General features: G+C 41.5%; 1 protein-coding gene across 6 annotated transcripts in view; it reads right to left on the bottom strand.

Annotated features, from left to right (window-relative positions):
* gria1b (glutamate receptor, ionotropic, AMPA 1b) overlaps positions 1–20371 on the bottom strand; it is a 111088-nt gene that overhangs the window by 21726 nt on the left and 68991 nt on the right. For all 6 annotated transcript variants that reach the window (XR_012396509.1, XR_012396508.1, XR_012396510.1 and 3 more), the window contains 2 exon segments: positions 12206–12404; positions 9630–9877 (listed from right to left, as the gene is read on the bottom strand). Coding sequence is in view for 3 of the 6 variants with exons in the window: in XM_005161339.6 (XP_005161396.1) it covers positions 9630–9877; positions 12206–12404 (447 nt within the window). In the remaining 3 variants the exon portion in view is untranslated.

Genomic DNA, 20371 nt, shown 5'->3' on the forward strand with positions numbered 1-20371 from the left:
TATTCAATGTATTTGTCTTTTTAAACATACACCCGAATCCAAAAGTTTCCTGCAGTTTTGTTCCTCTGTAAATAGTGTGTACAGACGCTGATCTGGGATCAGTTTATTGTATTGAGCGCGTCTGTCAGTCAGCACTTATACTACATGCTTTCACTGATTCAGAGGTAGGAAATGAAAGGCGACACAGCTTTAGTTTAAAGAAAGTGGGATAGAATGTTAAAATACGGGAGAATTTCGGCAAAAACGGGAGGGTTACATGAATGAAGTGAACAGGAAGTGTAAACAGTTTTGCGAGAGAACGCAAAACATCTTTGCTAGATAATGCAAAACTTTGCGAGGGAACGCAAAACATATATATTTTCCTCCCACTAATTTTTTTCTCCAATCCTACCCATTCTTTTTTTTCTCACAAACGCCAATTTTTTTCTCCTCCACTACGTCCCTTCCGGGTCTCCGTAAATGTAATGTCTATGTACTGTACACATGGTAAATACAGTTTTTCATAGTCGCTTTGGTGCATTTCTCACAACACTATTTACATTTGCACAACAGGTCATTCATTTCTCAAAACAATTAGTCATTTGTGCACATCCTAGTAGCAGTTTCTCATTCCTTTCAACAAATTGCAAATGCTTTCGGACATGCATCAATTGCTTTCATTCAACTTTCTGCTTTTTATAACATTATTATTTGCTTTTGTCATGTCAGTCAAAATGAACTAAACTTGTAAATGCTGAATAGTCATTCCATATAAAACTAACAGTCCTCATTTCATTACTTGAGTCATTACATACAAAAATGTTGAACTTGATGTCAAAATCGGTCAAGCAAACTTTATGAAAAAAAAAATTTAAACTTTATTTTCCTGAAAATGTCTTTAAAATTGAACAATTTGATGAATGATTTACAGACCTGTGTATGTTGCAGGTTCAAGTCCAATTTGTACTGCAATATTGTTTACAGTTGTGCACAGTTCAACCCAAAGAGAGTTTATGTTTGTTGTAAATAAGGGTGTGTTTATTCTTTTGCACAATGCTGTGATAATTTATTCATTGATTGTAAAGTGTAAATTGTAAAGTGATTGTAGTGATTGTGATTGTGATTGAAAGTGATTGTGATCATTGATTGTAAAGTGCAAATGCAGAGTAAAAATGTGAAACATACATATTCAGTGTCTTGTACTAAGATACCTCACTATATGCAGTGATGTCCAACTTTACTTTAGTTTTCAAATGGCTGTGCAAACAGTATATAGTGCTGTCTTGAGCATTTTCAGGACGTGTCACCAACATCTGACTTTTTTGCATTGAAAAAATGTCCAGAGTAAACTCATAATGAAAACAAGACAAAGCCATTTGACTATCTTGTTCATAAACAATGGTGTCAGGACTTTTCATTTTGATGATTCTGACACTTTTATTGACAAGAATACTTGCTTTTGAGGAATGAACTATCCATTTTGAGCATGTGACGCGCTTTTGCAGCTTATCAGCTAGGTTTAGCAGTTTGCTCTAATTGTTTTGAGAAATGCATTAACTGTTGTGCAGAAATGCACTGGTGTTGTGAGAAACGCACCAAAGCGACTGAGAAAAACTGTAATAATTAAAAAACAATGCTCGTTTAAATGTATTACAGCATACATTAAAAAAACCTAAAACACACAACAATTTATTTAGTTTTAATTTTTTTTTTATATCTATTGTATGTAAGATTTATTTAGATAATGCTTACTCATGGCAGTTCTTTCCCGCTGTGCCACCTCTGAAATTGAGACTAAGCTGAAGGAAAATGAATTGATGAATGCTTACACAGCATTCATAAGACCATGTTTTTGGCCAAATTCAGAAAATAAATAAGACAACTAACCCATATTCAAGTTAACAGATATTTGTTAAAACTAATTTTCCAAAACTTTGTGGGGTTTTCTGTTTTTCTAAAACTTTTCCAGCTTTAAAAAATGCCCATGTCAAAATTCAATGACTTTTCCAGCTTTTCCATGAACCAATGTACCCTGAATAGTTTTAATAACTGATTTCTACTACATGATTTCTATTTTATTTCCCATGTTGACAGTTATTTTGCAAGATACTAGCATTCAGCAAATAATATTGACCTTAGCAGATTTTTAAAATAAAATTATAAATAAAAAATAAACAAGTGATTCTAGCCCAATTTTTATAAACGTGATTTTCTCTAAAATAATAATATAACAGGAAATATCGTGAAAAATGACCTTGCTCTGTTCAACATCACTTTGCTCTAATAACTTATGTTCCCCTTCGGGGGGAACTTCAGCACTATAAGTGGATTTGATTGTAAAATCCACGCATTGGGAGGTTCGGTTCAGAAGCTACTCGTCTGAAAGAGTATTGAACGGGCCAATTAAGAATGAATTGGCAGCGCAAGCCTGCGCAGGTGAGCGGCATAAGCAATCAACTGAGTATATAAGCTCACCTGGCGCAGCAGACGCTATCCTTTTCGCTTCAGAGACTTTCTGATCGAGTCGATGAGGGTTCCTCCTGCTGTGACCAGCGATTCTGAGCGAACGAGAGCATTCTCCCGGTCCAGAGTGTGTACACGCAGTGGCAGACGGTCGAGCTGGGTTTCTCCCTTGCCTGGCGTTCTTTGGGTCCGGTCCTCCAGAGCGGTGCGTATAAAGTTGCAAACTTCACAGAAAGAGCAACACAGTCGTGCAGCACGTCCTTATCAGGACGGCGCTCCGACTGTGCGTTTCTGGATGCGGTGGTTTCCTGTCCTCGGATGATGGGCGCGGGCACTGTGTTACATGTCTGGGGGTCCAGCATGTTAATGCGCTGCTCGCGGGCAGTTCATGTCGTCATTGCGATGCCATGACTGTTGCGCAAGATCGCGGTTAGCCTTTGCAAAAAGGCGAACCACCCCAGTTGTCCCCTGCTCTGCAGCGGGCACTCGGGCAGATCTGAGGGTTTCAGCGAGAGATAATCCGTCGCCCACGGGCCCGCGGACCTCCCGCTCCTCTAAGCGCTCCATCCAAGCTTCGGGCGGAGGAAGCGATCCGTCTAACAGATGGTAGCCCTTACGCCCGATGACACCGGAGACCAGATGTCCACCGCGGCATCGGAGGGTGGGCTTTCATTGTCCGATGATGATCCAGACCCGCTCGCCCCCTTCGGGCTGGTGAGCGCTGTCACTACGGATCCTGAAACGGACATGTTAGCCGTGCTTTCCCGGGCTGCTTCGGCCGTGGGTTGGAGATGGTTTATCCCCCAGCTCCGCGGCCGGACCGACTAGAGGGGCGTTCCCTTCTTCCCGGAGGTGCACAGTAGGCTCACGCGGTCTTGTAAAGCACTTTTTTCTGCTCGTGCTGCGTGTTCCTCCACCCTAACCACTCTTGACGGTGAAACAGCCAGGGGGTATGTGGCGATTCCTCAGGTTGAGTGCGCGATGGCGGTAAATCCGCGCGGCGCCTCTTCTTGGCGGGGTCCGCCTCGTCTCCCATCCAAAGCCTGTAAGTTATCTACCTCCCTCGGAGCTAGAGCTTACATAGCTGCGGGCCAGGCTGCTTCCGCCTTGCATGCGATAGCCACCTACCAGCGCTACCAAGCGCAGGCGCTGGCCGAGCTGCACGAGGGTGGGTCCAACCCAGGCTTACGAGCTTCGCACCGCCGCCGACTTAGCTCTTCGGACTACTGAGTCCGCTGCGTGTGCGTTGGGGAGGACGATGTCCACATTAGTGGTCCAGGAGCGCCACCCCTGGCTGATATGCGCAAAGTCGACAAAGTCCGCTTTCTTGACTTCCCCATATCCCCAGCCAGGTTCGGCGACACTGTCTGTGAATTCACCCAGGAATTCAAGGCGGTGAGAGAGCAGTTGGTGGGTGATGTCTTATCGGCGGTCCGTAGCCCGCTCCGCCCGCCGTGCCATTCATACCTGCTCCTCGCCGAAGGCGTCCGCCTACGAGAGCTGCTCCGCCCCCGCACACGCCTAAGGCGAAGCGAGCGCGTCGGGCACCTCGGAAGCAGGCAGCCCCCCTGCCCAGAACGCCGCTAAGTCCGGCAACGGACCGCGAAGCGCCCCTGGGACAGGCCATCTGGAGAAGAGGGAACTTGCTCTTTCCCCGCTGGAGGGCGGGGCCCCATTTCCAACGGCACTTTTTACTGCCATGAAAACATTATGAAAGGGCACTTTTCACTTCCCCAGATGTGACAGCCCGAAATCTGCCAGTCTGGGACGCTATGCTTTCTAGCTTGCAGATTCGGTGCGTTTCGCCAGTGGCTCACGAGCGCTGGGAGGACGGTCTCCTTTCTCCCACCCCTCGAGCCTCCCCTCCGGAGCTCGGGTTTGGAGTGAGAGCAAATATCCCACCTCCAGCTTTTCCGTGGGACCCGCGAGCTTCCCGGATCAGCACACCCACTCCGCGCTGCCCCACTGCTGGTACGTCAGCGATTGTAGCGATGAGTCCATTAGCGAGAGCTCTGCCTGCCTGGTTAGCGCGGGCCAGCTCTTCGCGGTGGCTCATACGCACAATCAGACTCGGCTATGCGATTCAGTTCGCGAAACGGCCCCCCAAGTCACGGGTGTGTATTCACCAGGGTCAGCCCCCTGTCCGCCCCTGTCTTGCGAGAGGAGATTGCTGTCCTCCTGGCGAAGGATGCAATCGAGCCGCTCCCTCCAGCCGAGATGGAGAGCGGGTTTTACAGCCCACGCTTCATCGTGCCCAAAAAGAGCGGTGGGTCACGGCCAATCCTAGATCTGCGCGTTTTGAACCGCTGCCTGCACAAGCTGCCGTTCAGAATGCTCACGCAGAAGCGCATCCTCCGGTGCGTTCGTCCTCTGGGTTGGTCTGCAGCATTAGACCTGATGGACGCGTATTTCCATGTCTCCACTCTTCCTCGCCACCGACAGTTTCTGCGGTTTGCGTTTGAAGGTCGAGCTTGGCAATACAAAGCCCTCCCCTTCGGGCTCTCTCTGTCTCCGCGGGTCCTCACCAAGCCCGCGGAGGGTGCCTCAGCGCCCCTTCGGCTCGCGGGCATCTGCATACTCAATTTCTTTACGACTGGCTGAATTGCCCTCTCTTTTGATTATGCACAGAGTTGATTATGCACAGAGACAAAGTGCTCTGGCACTTCCACCTGTGGGGGTTTCAGGTCAACCGAGAAAAGAGCAAACTCGCCCCCGTGCAGAGGATCTCTTCTCTCGGGCTGGAGCTGGACTCGGTCACCATGGCAGCGCGCCTCTCCGGAGAGCGCGCTCAGCTGATGCTGTACTGTCTGAGAGAGCTCGACAGTAAAATAGTGGTCCCACTGAAACAATTTCAGAGGCTCCTGGGGCATATGGCATCCGCAGCCGCTTCATGCCGCTCGGATTATTCTATATGAGACCACTTCAGCACTGGCTTCACGATCGAGTCCCCAGACGCGCATGGCACGCGCGCGCACACCGAGTCTCTGTTACTGCGCTGTGTCGCCGCGCCCTCAGCCCTTGGAGCGACCCCTCGTTCCTACAGGCCTGGGTGTCTCTAGAACAGGCGTCCAGTCTTGTTGTCGTTTCAGCAGACGCTTCCAACACGGGCTGGGGGGCTGTGCGTTGCGGGCATGCGGCTGCGGACCTGTGGAAAGGTACCCAGTTGCATTGGCATATCGCCTGGAGCTGTTGGCAGTGTTCCCCGCTCTCCACCGTTTTTTTCCGGTGTTGGAGCGGCAACACGTGCTGGTCAGGACGGACAGTACGGCGGCGGTGGCGTATATCAGCCGTATAGGGGGTATGCGCTCTCGCCGCATGTCTCAGCTCGCCCGCCGTCTGCTCCTCTGGAGTCATCCGCGGCTGAAATCGCTGCACGCCATTCATATTCAGGCAAGCTCAACCGTGCAGCCGATGCGCTCTCACGGCAGCCTTGCGTCCTGGAGCATGGAGACTCCACCCCGAGTCTGTTCAGCTGATATGGGCGCGATTCGGGGAAGCCCAGATCGATCTGTTGCTTCCCCCGAGATCGCTCATTGCCAGTTGTTCTTTCCCTGACCGAGTGCTCTCGGCACGGATGCACTGGCTTACAGCTGGCCTCGGGGCACGCGCAATACGCGTTTCCCCCAGTGAGCCTGCTCGCGCAGTTACTGTGCATGGTCAGGGAGGACGAGGAACAGGTTGCTGGTTGCGCCCCTCTGGCTCAACCGGACCTGGATGTCAGAGCTCTCCCTCGCGATAGCCCTCCCCTGGCAGTCCCTTCGAGAGAGCACCTACTCTCTCAGGGACAGGGCACCACCTGGCACCCTCGCCGATCTTTGAAGAGATTTTTAGACGCGAGGAAGACTTAGGTAACCTCCGATTGCGGTGGCTAATACCGTCACTCGGGCTAGAGCCCCCTCCCCGAGCGCGCCTATGCCCTGACGTGAAGTCTATTCACTGAATGGTGTGTCTCTCGCTGAGAAGACCCCCGTAATTTGCCAGATCAGCGTTGTGCTTTCTTTACGCCGAGAGAAGTTGGAGAGCAGGCTGTCGCCCTCCACACTCAAGGTTACGTGGCTGCCATCTCCGCTCTCATAACGCGGTGGCTGGCAGCACCGTGGGAACGCATAACCTCATCATCCGGTTCCTCAGGGGCGTTAAGCGAATTAATCCACCCCGCCCCCCTTCATGCCCTCTTAGGATCTCGCCCTCGCTACACAAGCCGCGTCAGATCCCTTCGATCCTCGACTCAGTATATTTCTGTCCCTGAAGACAGCTCTGCTGGTCGCGTTGATATCGATTAGAGGGTCGGGGACCCGGAGGCATTTTTCGGTCAGTGACTCGTGCCTGTAATTGGGCTGGCTTCTCTCACGTATGAGACCCCGCCCGCGATATGTGCCCAAGGTTCCTACCACTCCGTTTTAATACGAGGTAGTGAGCCTGCAAGCGCTGCCCTCGGAGGAGGCAGACCCAGCCCTTATTTATTGTCCAGTTCGCGTTTTGCGTATTATCCGGACCGCACTCAGAGTTTAGATCATCTGAGCAGCTCTTCGTCTGTTATAGCGGTCGGCAGCAGGGAAGTGCCGTACCGAAATAAGTTCCCACTAGATTGTGGATGCCTTTCTTTCACTATCAGAGCCGAGATGAGCCGCGTCCCCCGAGAGCGCGTGCGCACTCCACTCGGAGCTTCGCATCCTCTCGAGCGCGTGCACGCGGCGCCCCTCTAACAGACATCTGTAGAGCTGCGGGCTGGGTGACACCCAACACATTTGCAAGGTTTTACAATCTGCGAGTGGAGCCGGTTTCCTCAAGGGTATTAGGTAACCCTTGGTGATTGAGGAAACAACTCGGTAGGGTGTTGAAACACGCTTGCTGCGCCATTTTCCCTAACACGGAGATACGTGCGCCTTTTTATCTGTCAGTAAAGTTCCCCGTCAGGTGAGCCCTGCAGATTCCTCCGTGGCCCCCAGCACTGACTCAGCGGAGGAGTCACTTGCTGGCCCACTACGTTGTAGGTCTGCCCGCTGGTCAGCCCGCGTTTTGGGTAAAGGTGCCTGCTATGCGTGGTCCCCACTAGGCGATCCCATATGCTTATTCAGCCACGGTTAAGTCCCCCCCCCCCTGGGCGGACCCGTGTCTTCCCTCCCCGCTAACCACTCTTTTGCTATGCGTACTCCCCCTTTTTAGGGCTAGTCCATATGTAAATTCTGCCATCTATCCCCCCTTGGGTAACGGATGGCCTCCGCAGCGTCCTCCCTATCGGGATTGCACGCTTCCCAACGTACTGTCGTATTTCCTAGAATTATCTAGATGCTCACGACACCCCAAAAAATATATATAAATCCGTAAAACTTCTGTTGAAGTAGGATAAATTAGGGCCAGGGACACGTTGGAGGACCGCGCCCCCCATGATGTGGGTGCGTCACGCTTGCTTGACTATCTCCTCATCGGGGGTGTTGGTAAGGTGCAGTCATTATGGCGCTTTCAATGGGCTCCCAATGCGTGGATTTTACAATCAAATCCACTTATAGTGCTGAAGTTCCCCCCGAAGGGGAACGTTCGAGGTTACTAAAGTAACCCTTCGTTCCCCGAGGAGGGGAACGGAAGCACTATACTCCGTCGCCATAATGACTGTCCCTTAGCTGTTGAAAGTCTCTTCAGCTTAAAAAGGATAGCGTCTGCTGCGCCAGGTGAGCTTATATACTCAGTTGATTGCTTATGCCGCTCACCTGCGCAGGCTTGCGCTGCCAATTCATTCTTAATTGGCCCGTTCAATACTCTTTCAGACGAGTAGCTTCTGAACCGAACCTCCCAATGCGTGGATTTTACAATCAAATCCACTTATAGTGCTTCCGTTCCCCTCCTCGGGGAACGAAGGGTTACTTTAGTAACCTCGAACGTTATATATGTACTGTATATGTGAAATTTCACTGGTCATTAAAACTGGTGTGGCCCCAAAACAGTTTTGATTAATTTAACAGTGATAATAGTAAGATGTGTTTTTAAGCATCAAATAATGCATCTAAGAAGGAATTTAGAAGAAATAAGTGACTCTAAAAGCTGGAGTAATTATGCTAAAAATTCTACAATAAATAACAATTTATTAATTTGTTTTAAACAGTAATTCTTTTAATGTTTAAAAATATTTGTATTTAATATTTATTTATATTATTTAATAATTTCTATTATTTAATAATTTATATATATATATATATATATATATATATATATATATATATATATATATATATATATATATATATATATATATATATATATAAATTATTATAATTTTTTAAAATTAAACATTAAATTACAAAACAGTTATCATATTTACGGTTGTATTCTGTATTTTTGATCAAACAAAAGCAGTCTCGGTGAGCCTTCTTACAAATGCATCTTACCGACCTCATACCTTTGAACAGCAGTGTAAATAAATCAAGTTAAATAAGTTGAATTCAACTCTTGGGGAATGTGTTGTTTATAGTTAAATGCTGCTAAACAGGCACACAGCTTTTATTCAAATCAGCATTTAGCATTTTTTAGGTATATTCGCAAAGATGTCATGTGTAAATGTTATAAAGAACAAGGTTAGAAAGTCAATGGACTGGGATGTAAATGAAGAGTTAGACATGGTATTCACACATAAACATTAAAATTGTCTTGACAATGGAATTATGAGTACAAACTTTGTTAGTTCAATGAAAACTGATGGTACACAACACGAACAGAAACAATTATAACTTATTCCAGTCAACACATAAAATTAGAGGTTACAGAGGAGATATGTCTGTGAAAAATTACTAAATCTAATGCATTTTAGCTGTAGCTACTTAATTACTTTATATTAATAATAAAATAATTAATGTTTATGTATTTCTTTTTGTCTCATGTGTGTGCTTATTTAATACAACTCTAAATCCCCATTTATAATCAGTGTTTTTGAGTAAAATATATTTTTTTAAATTCTTCATAATTTAATACATTTACATTTTAAATTGTATATTTATTGAGTAAATATCTACACAGTATATATTACTTTATTCCAAAATACATCTACATATTTCTTCTAACTAGTTTAATTCTTAGACTTTGACCTTATGCTGTAATGGCCTCAGACATTTCTCCGGTGTAAACTCTCAGACTCGTAATCATTGTCAGAAAACATTTTTAAGTTGTATTTGGAGTACTTGGAAGCTCAAGTGTACCTCAAAGCAGATCCTTTAGGTGTGGCCACTCCATAACCCTTTGAGTCCAAGTTTCCTCCCACCTTCATGGTGTCACAAGGTTTGCGCTGCTCGATATATTCATTCATTGTGGACTCCAGCAGATAAGCATACTTCCCTTTGGACTTTCTTACTCGAACGACGCCTTCGTCTGTTGTCTTCACAAACACTGTAGGCTCTGCAGACTTCATGTAGGACCACATCTTCTCAAATACTGCGATTTTTGATCTCTGAGAAAAGATCAAACGTAGTCTGATTCATGTTTATTCAACAAAGATGCAGTTTCTTTCTAACTGAAAATGTCAGAATATTTAACAAAATATTTATCCAGCATAACTGCTCTCAATATTGACAATAAATGTTTCGTGAACACCAAAACAGCATATTGTAACTATTATTGAAGATTTACGTGACACCAAAAGACTAGAGCAATGTTACTAAAATTCAACAAAGGTATAAACTAAATGAGAGTGATTTATTGAAAATTATTGAAATATTTAAAAACAATGTTCCCCAAAGAAAGATACGAAGATATTTGGATATTTCACCCTCATCTATCTATCTATCTATCTATCTATCTATCTATCTATCTATCTATCTATCTATCTATCTATCTATCTATCTATCTATCTATCTATCTATCTATCTATCTATCTATCTATCTATCTATCTATCTATCTATCTATCTATCTATCTATCTATCTATCTATCTATCTATCTATCTATCTATCTATCTAGACACATATAGATATACAGATACATAGATAGATATATAGATATTATAGAGCCATCTGCTACAGTATATACAAATTTCACAATTAAACTCATTTATTTAATGGTGCAGTGAGTGATATTGACAGCTAGTGGTTATCCTGTAGTTTAAACTATAATAAGACACTGTTTGCTAGATTGATTACACCAACATGAGCTTGTCAGTTGAAGTTTTTTGAATTGGTGCATTTATAATAGAGTTCAGTGTGCTGTAAATTATTTTATGCAACATATACAAAGGTGAGATGTCAGCAAGCTAAATTAGAAAAATGCCTTTTGTCTTGAACAACAAACTGATTTCATTCATTATATACTGAATATGTGATGTTAAATAACTTTCCCAAACACTGTACTGTACGGTTTGTTAATAAGCAGGTTATTTAAAAAAATCTGTAGCAAAAACATTGGGTTGTCAGAAGAACTGCAAAGCGATCTGTGACCCAGTTCCTTTGCTGTCTTCAATTGCTGTGTTTTCTTCCAACTGGCAACCTAGCTTGAGTAAAAACTGTTTTAGTAGGCAATGGGCAGAAACACATTTCAAAAGATATTAACTTGTATAGTTTTTTCAGATAAACATGGATGTGAACTTCACATGTTTCAAAAACCTTAAAAAATGACACACAGCACCTTTAAACTGACACTGAGCACATTTAAAAAGAAACAGACAGGCCTCTTATTCAGCATGAATACAAATGGGCATTTTGCTCGTATTTTGTTTGCTTTGTACGGATCACATTATGTACTGTAAGTCGCTTTGGAATACCATTTGCACAAATGATAACAAAAAAGTATGCAAAGTACCTGATGCCATGGTTCTCCTGCATGTCACATCAAGATGTTAAAACCAGTTCTTCCTCAGTTTTCTCTTTAGAATTTTAGATTTATGGATAAATTTAGCATATTTTGCTCTTTAATAGCTATAAAGCTTTATAACCTACTTGCTGTAACTTTGAACTCTCAAAGGATGTATATTAATACCTTAATGATGATTATATACTAATATACACCCACCAGCCACCTAATTAAGTACACCCTACTAGTACTGGTGTAGTGCTACAATAGCCCGTCCGCCTCAAGGTTCAATGTATTGTGCATTCAGAGGTGCTTTTCTGCATACCTCAATTGTAATGAGTGGTTATTTGAGTTACTGTTGACTTTCTATTAGCTTGAACCAGTCTGGCCATTCTCCTCTGACATCAAAACCCCTCCTCTGGCATCAAGGCTTTTGTACCCACAGAAATGCCTCTCACTGGATACTCTTTTTTGGACCATTCTCTGTAAAACCTAGAAATGTTTGTGCGTAAAAATCCCAGTGAATCAGCAGTTTCTGAAATACTCAGACCAGCCCGTCTGGCACCAACAGCCATGTCACGTTCAAAGACACTTAAATCACCTTTCTTCCCCATTCTGATGCTTAGTTTGAATTGCTGCCAATCGTCTTGACCATGTCTACATGCCTAAACGCATTAAGTTGCTGCAATGTGATTGTGATGGCTTATTAGAAATTTGCATTAACAAGCAGTTGGACAGGTGTACTTAATAAAGTGGCCAGTGAGTGTATATTTGTTAGACATGGTGCAAAGCAAAGGGAGGTTGAGGTTTTTCACATTTTGTCTCTTTGGTGACTTCTCCATACAGAATCCTATAAGCTAAATGTATAATCTCTTCATTGATTTTATTCAGCGAGTATTACTTGCCCTGTAGAACTTTTTAGTGAATTCTCCATCCAGAATCCCATAAGCTAAATGTATAATTTTTGCCTTTTTTATTCAGCGAGTATTACTTACCCTGAAGAACTCTTTAGTGGATCCTCCATCCAGAGTCCCATAAGCAATCTCAGTTTGCTTAGCCAAATCCTCTGCACTCTCAATGGGTGAAACCATCCTTTCCACAGTGAGGAAGGCAGCCAGGTTGGCTGTGTAGGAGGAGATGATAATCAGAGTGAAGAACCACCACACACCTCCGACTATACGACCAGAGAGAGATCTAGGGGAGAAAGAGCATACAATTTAACAACAAAACAGGTGGTTAATAGCCTGAATTATAGCGATCTTCTCTATCAAATTAGACTCATAATGAAGTGTCTCATTTCTAATATCGTTTCCATTTCTAGCTGCGCACAAAGTGGAGAGATAACAGATTAATTAATACATGAATTATGTTATCAGCAGGCATATATGATGAACAGGGCCTTCTTAATGGTTAATCGAAGCATAAATCAGATCTGGAGCAGAGTTTAAACAAAAGTAAAGTCATTTGCAGCCTTTGTGTGCAGAATGTAATAACCATCAGAGATAAGAAATGCCTGAAATATTACCTATATTACCTTAATGAAATGACTGGGTGACTGCAGCAGTTTAAATCTTTTACAATTATAAATGTTTTTTTTTTCCTTAAAAGTGGAAATTTGTGCTATAGACACATTTATTTTTTTTTTATAAAAGTACATTTTATGAATTACAAGCAATTTTTAAATGCTGCTGGTAAGCAATAATGATTTCCAATATTTTAAAAACACAATTTCTTTCATATTGACTATATTAAATGGTGTAATAACATCATTATTATTATTATTATAAACAACTGTTTAAACTGAAAAATAAGTTTGTTTTCATTTTATGCTGAATACACCTATCTGAAAAATAAATTCTGACATTATAAAAAAATTAAATAAACCATTACAACATAACCTTGTCCAGGAGACATGGTTTGATCTGTGACTTCACTATGCACATGTCGATTGATCCGAGTGTCCTGAAAACCTCATTCTTTTTCACAGCTCCCTTTGAAAGTCCTTAATTTAATCAAAGATCCTGTTCTGCCCAGCTTGCACTAAAGTTCTACTTTCTAATACATGCTGTGCATTATTCCACCCTCTTTCACTTTCTAGGGAAATATACTCTCTTCACTGCTTCCAGTGATATTATCAGTTATATTAAAGTGGCCCATAAACCACTTTACATTTTTATTGGAAAGCAAAATGCACTGCATTACAAAGTGGAAGTTGTTGAAACATTGTTGAGATGTAAATACATTTGCATATCCAATATTAGATATAGATCAATAATGGAAATTTTAGTTCATGCTTATTAAATCTACACATTAAAGTCTGCACACTCTTAATTTAAACACGTAAACAGTAAGGAAATACGACAAATGGGTGAATATTGTTTCTTAATGGAGAAATTTTCTATTTTGTCCAAAGGCTTGGTTGTTTTTTTTTTCTTCATTTTTTTAAGCTTCAATCAAAATTGCACTATTATAGATTAGAACTATGAAACATCATTATTAAAAAAAAATCTTTCAGTCAAAGCTGCGTTTTCAGTCCCTGCATATAATCCTTCCGAAAAAAAATCTAATAAGCTGATTTGCTGCTCATGAAACATTTCAGCTGTGGTGCTTTTTTGTGGAAGGCAACAACTTTTAAGATGCTTCAAGAAAAAGAACAGCCTTTAATTGAAATTATAATCTTTTCTAACATTACAAGTCTTTATTGTCACTTTTGATTAAATTATTGTACTGAATTAAACTATTAACTGCTTAAAAAAAACAACAGTTCAAAGGTTTTGTCATGCTTATTTTATATTCTTGTTCAGTCAAGACCTTAAGTGCAAAAGTACATTACTTTGTATTCAAAAAAGCAATAAAAACTAAATTTGATGTCAAATACCAGCTTCAAAAGATGCTGAAATGTGTCTTACATCTTTACAATAACAAAGGAATAAGGCGCAAGTTAGTGAAAAATGTAAAAAAAAAAAAAAAACATAATAGAGCAATGAATCTGTGTCTGCCTCAACTCTTTACTTCATCTCAAAGATTCTCTTGTACTCCGCGTATCTTTCTTGTCTCTCTCACCTGCCCCGTCTCCCTATTTTCACGTCCGCTCAGCTGTAAGGAGTGTGATATGAAGTTGACTTTATTCAGTCTGTCAAATAGAGGAGTGCAGCTATTTGTAAGAAACATTCCCTCTATAACCATCAAATTGCGTTTGATTACCATAAAAATAAATCCTGAGCTTTATTTGGTTTTAACTTAGCTTCACTTATTGACTAACTGTCACTACTACACACTGCACCTTTAAATAAATTTGCTTAATTATGAAGTTTGTATATAGCAGATGGCTCTATAATATATGTCAATATATCTATGCATATATACAGGGTCTTTGTTGCTGCATTTTTTACTTTAAAATGTGCCACACAATAGGTGCATCCCAAATCACATATGCACTATTTTACAAAATTTTGTAGTATAAATAGTGTAAGTAGTGCATTCACACTGAAAACTATAAAAATAAAGAGTGCACGTTAAATACCTGGATGATGCACTTATTCAATCTTTAAAATAAAGTGTAATAATGGACACTTCACGCACTCAACAGCCGTTGCTTTACTCACGAAGCGAAAGGGGTGGAGCCTTTGGGCGCTCATGTGGGATTACTCTACTTATTTTGGATTGTAAAAGCAAAATTCTCTGACGAGAGTGATTATACCACCTCCCGATGGTGAATGTGATTACACTCATGGCATTTATTTCATTAAATTGGCAACCGTCAAACATCATCTGGGTAAGATGGGGTTTGAATTTCCGCTAAGTAAAAAAAAATTGTGTTCCATTGGTGACGACACCACATACATATACTATGCTGTTGAGTGTGTAAGTGCATAAGTGCATAGTGTATAGTGTGCCCAGTGTTGGGCAAGCTTCTTAAAGCTACTCAACTTAAAATGTAGCCTACACTATAAGCTACCCTCTGGGAAATGAAGCAAGCTAAGCTAAAAGCTACTTGGCAAAAGTAGCTTAGCTACATTAAGCTATTTTTTTGCAATTTTTATATTTAAATCGAAGCAACTTAACACTAAGTCATTCATATCTTAGTGATCAATAAAAGAGTCAATGAAACATATGGGGCATAATTCAATTCAGTTATTTATAGTAAATAATATCCTGTACTAAACAGGAACACATAGTATGTAACAGCTAAAACAAAAACTTAAAATACTATAAAAATTTATAGTAAAGATAAATATTTTGACATAAGCCTTATGCATATTGTAAATATATTTACAACTCTTCATTAATAAATGACACTACATAATGCAGTAATTTATAGTAGTACTATAAATTCCGGAAATATTTTTTGAGCACAGCATCAGAAATTAAGTTATTGCATCTTAACATGTACTTCTCGAGGTATGGTCACGAAAAAATCCTGCTTTAGAAATAACTCCTCTCCCTCAGTCATCTTTCCATCAAGGAAGTTTCTTGTGCTAGCCTAATTTGGCCTAAAACTGACCAGATGTGGCAGTAATGCACCAAAAAGTTTGTTGTCAACCACCATAAAACAGGAAGAAGAAATCATGATACTCTCCATCATATGGATTTACTTTCATTGGCTAGACAACGGCTTCACAGCTTTGTGAATGTCGGTGCGGTCACTTATTGATCTGCGATTGGTAAATGTAGCTTTGTGGACGCTACTGCGCTACTTGACTAATAGAATAGCTTCGCTACTCAAAAGCTATTTGATTTAGAAAAAAGTGACGCTACCGCCAAGCTACTGAGAAATGTAGCTAAGCTAGTAGCGTCACTACTTGTAACAACGCAACTGCCCAACACTGAGTGTGCCATTTGGGATGCAGATATTCTCTATTAGTGACAGGTCAGGACTGCAGACTGGCCAGTCTAGTGATTTCTTGGGATTTAGGCAGCTAGTATATTAATAAAAAAATATTGCATGTAAAATACATGTATATACTTCATTTATGAAGTCACATTTAAATAAAAATCACAAATTCTTTTTAATTAAAAAAATATTGCAGTACTTACAAAAATCAATGCATTAATTATTTGTGCTTAATATTATTTTTTGATTTACAGCCTTATTTTTTTCTTGAGTGATGAGCTGTTTTTATGTCACGATAACAAAAAGTCTATTGCAACGTGTTTCATCCAGACCTAAGCAGTAAATCACGTGTAAAGTAAATGTCAAAATAAATGAGGCAAGTTGAATACAGTATGTAAGACAGACAAGCATAAAATCTGCTCTAATCTGATAACCATTTTCCTGTTCGACCAATAGCAAGAGTTTGGGACATAGCTATTGTAGCAGACCAAACCAGTGGGTGTTTAGTGAATGTGGGATCGTAACAGACATGAAACTATGATTTGACAAAATCTGAACTTCCAGTATATGCAAAACTAAACTAAACACTGGCAGTGCTTTGACAAGATGGAGGATTTTGATGATATGCTTGGGTTTTGGGTGGCTCAGTGGTTAGCACTGTCACCTCACAGCATGAATATTGCTGGTTTGAGCCCTGGCTGGGCCAATTGGCATTTCTGTGTGGAGTTTGCTTGTTATCCCTGTGTTTGCGTGTGTTTCTCCTGGTGCTCCGGTTTCCCACACAGAAACCTGGAAGGTCATTCTGCGTGAAACATATGCTGGATAAGTTGGCGGTTGAATTCGCTGTGGTGACCCCTGATAAATAAAGGCACTAAGCAGAAGGAAAATTAATGAATAAATGCTTGGGTTTCAATCGAGACACCTTTTGGAGGATTATTTCTCTAAAACTAGGCTAAACATTGCTTCCCTTTCCTCCTTAGAGGAGACATTCCTGATATACAAGCACAATAGACAAAGAAAACATAAGGTCACATAAGAAACTATTACAGCTATTATTATTTGAACACACACAGCTTGCACATTAAAAGGATACCAGCAGTGCAAATCCCCAGATGAATCCTCCAAATGAATTATCATGCTAATCCGCAGAATATGGGTCACTCTGGCACCGAAAAAAGGTTCTCATGGACAAACACTCTTTCAATCACATCTCCATTGAGACAAGACGACTCACAACAGCGCTGTAGCAAACTAAAAATAAAGGTCTTCTTGTCGTTCCTCATGGTGCTGCTGCAAAATGTCCGTTCCATTACAGGAACTCAGACAGATGCTGATGGGAACGTTGTGACACACTGATCATCTCCTCGTACTCGTGTCACAGTTCAGTTAAACACTGCAGAAAATTTCCAAACACTTGGGATGGCAAGGTCACCTCGATAGTAAGAAAAACCCGAACGAGATGTTTTCCTCCAGGCTTCAGTGCAAATGTTTTTGTATTGTGAAAGTACATTAATGTGCTCGTGACCTAAATGTGTGACCTAAACGTAATGTGTACTGTACGTGACCTGTTAGTGTCATTGCATATGGAAGTGTTTGTAAAGGGAGAGTATTTTTGTACAGGGGGTATAAGGGATCTGGACAAAGCTGAAGTGACAGTCGGCGGCCGGCGGGAGGAAGGGGGCACCATGACGCCTGGGTTGAACTGTCATGCTTACTGAAAGCCTGATGGTGTGACCCACACACAGACACAAAGACACATTCACCATCTCCAATAATGCTCCTAAGGCACACAACATGTATCGCTTCCTCAGGGTCACTTCTCGCTCTATTGCTCCAGCACGCACACACTTTTCCACGCTCGTGTCCTGGAGTGCTTTCAGGATTACTCTTCAGCAGGTGTGAACAGACAGACCATCGGCCTCTGGGCCAATTTAACTCATTGGAAAAGTCATCTGGCCTGCATGCGACAGCTTTCCTGGGAGTCACATCTGCACCTCCCCCCCTCACAGTGAGCACTATTCATAACAAGAGATTCGCAGTATTAGTTCAGTGGAGGTCCTTCTGTCTACCATAATGAGGGCATTGCATTTTACTGCTCTAAACACTGACACCAACGGCTAAAATAACTCCTATACTTATTTAAAGGGGCAGTGTGCTTTTTCTAAGGTTAAGCTCTGCAAGCCATGTGCTATGATTTTGTGTATATATATATATATATATATATGTGTGTGTGTGTGTGTGTGTGTGTGTGTGTGTGTGTGTGTGTACAGCACCATGAGAAACTGTACACAGGGGTGTAATGGTACACTGGAGTCACTATGCAGTACAACAAGAAGCAGCAACAAATCTCCAGTAAAATAGACAACCTAAGAAATGGATGGATGGATGGATGGATGAATGGACTAAATAAAATTATGAGTGGCTGTGTGGATGTAACAATAACATGGTTGGAGGAAATAACAAGAAACAGAACAATAAAAACCAATGGATTCATTTAGGATGGATGGATGAACAATAAAAAGAAAAATAGATTAATTATGGATGAACTAATTGATGGATGGATGGATGAATGGATGGATGAACAGAAAAATAAAAAGAAATATGGATGGATTATTTGATGGATAGATAGATTGATGGTTGGAATAATGAAAACAAAATGATGGATGGATGGATGGATGAGCAATAAAAAACTCAACACAATAATATTGGATGGATGGATGAAACAGGAAAGATCAATGGATTAATTATGGATTGATGGATGGATGGATGGATGGATGGATAGATGGACAGAAAATTAAAAGGAAATATGGATGGATTAATTGATGGATGAACAATAAAACAATCAATGATGGATGTTGGATAGATGGGACAATAAAAATCATTGGATTAGTTTTGGATGGATGGATGGATGGATGGATGGATGGATGGATGAACAATAAAAAGAAAAAAGGATTAAAATTGAATGGACGAGCAACAAAAAGAACAATTAATTAATTCTGGATTGATAGATGAATGGACAGAAAAATAATAATGGATGGATTAATTCATGGATGAAGAGATTGATGGTTGGAATAATGAAACCAAAATAATACATGGATGAATGAACAATAAAAAGAACAATGGCTTGATTAAGGATTGATGGATGGGTTGATGGATGGGTGGATGGATGGTTAGATTGGTGGATGGATGGATAGACAGAAAAATAAAATGAGTGTATTAATTGATGGGTGGATAAATTGATAGATGGAATAATAAAAAACAAAATGATGGATGGATGAACATGTGACAGCCCAGATCAGACAGATAGGTTGTTCAGTATATTGTTCAGTAAATCGTTTACTTCGAGCTAATATCTCAACAAATGTAAATGTTACTTCACCCCTAATTAAAATAATGTAAGATGCAGTGATGCAGAGCAGAGAAATAAATCACTTTAATGAATGAATTACCAAATTAACACTACAGCACTCAAGACGCGTGCTTCACATAAAGAATTTATGCAGACGAACACAGACGGTTTCCACTAACAGGTGGCTTTTAACTGTCGGAATCTGAAAAGACAGTTCACAAAAGCATGTTGTTTACAGAAGCCTATCTGAAACGTGCTATGAAATGCACAGTGTTGATGCTAGTGGACGTGACAGTGATAGTGCATAATATGCATAGCAAACAGTCTACAATTCCCACCTCTGGGTGAAGCGTTAAAAGACGAGCAGCAATCGTGCCGTGTGTCGAGTTATTCATTTATATACCATCAGAGCCGTGTCAGGCTGCTGTGGGCTTGAGTAATTCTCCGCTCACGTTGCTAATCATCTGTGCCATCGCTTCATGACTTCAGATTACAGCAGAGCTCGAGCCCTGGTTAATTGCTTTGATTGCCCTCGTGCTTACAGTAGCATCTCTATTTGCTCTCTGTCTCGCGAGACGTCAAAGAGACTTTGTTTTTGGCACCTTTAAAAGAAATAATGAATTAATGAAATCCTAAGCACCCTTCATAAGCACCTCATCAGGAACTAATCAGACAGTGTGGATGAGGTAGCGGGGATTTTTCTGAAGCGATGGCGCAGATGAGCTGGAGTGAATAACAATGTGAGCAGTCACAGCTCTGAGTGGCAGCTCTGACATTTGTCGAGGACAAACAAGTTTCCTGTCAGAGATAAATACTGTAAGCCGCTTGGTGTTTTCTGTCTGGCCCACACAGTCCTCATTACCAAAACACTCTAGCTGAAGACTTTCTTAAACGCTGCTTTCTGCCATGACTGACAAATAACCTCACAGTCCGAAAAAGTATTTAAATGGCTCCGAGTATAAAGTATCCGAGATTCAA

This window comes from Danio rerio, chromosome 21 (assembly GCF_049306965.1).
Source record: "Danio rerio strain Tuebingen ecotype United States chromosome 21, GRCz12tu, whole genome shotgun sequence".
Classification (NCBI taxonomy): domain Eukaryota; kingdom Metazoa; phylum Chordata; class Actinopteri; order Cypriniformes; family Danionidae; genus Danio; species Danio rerio.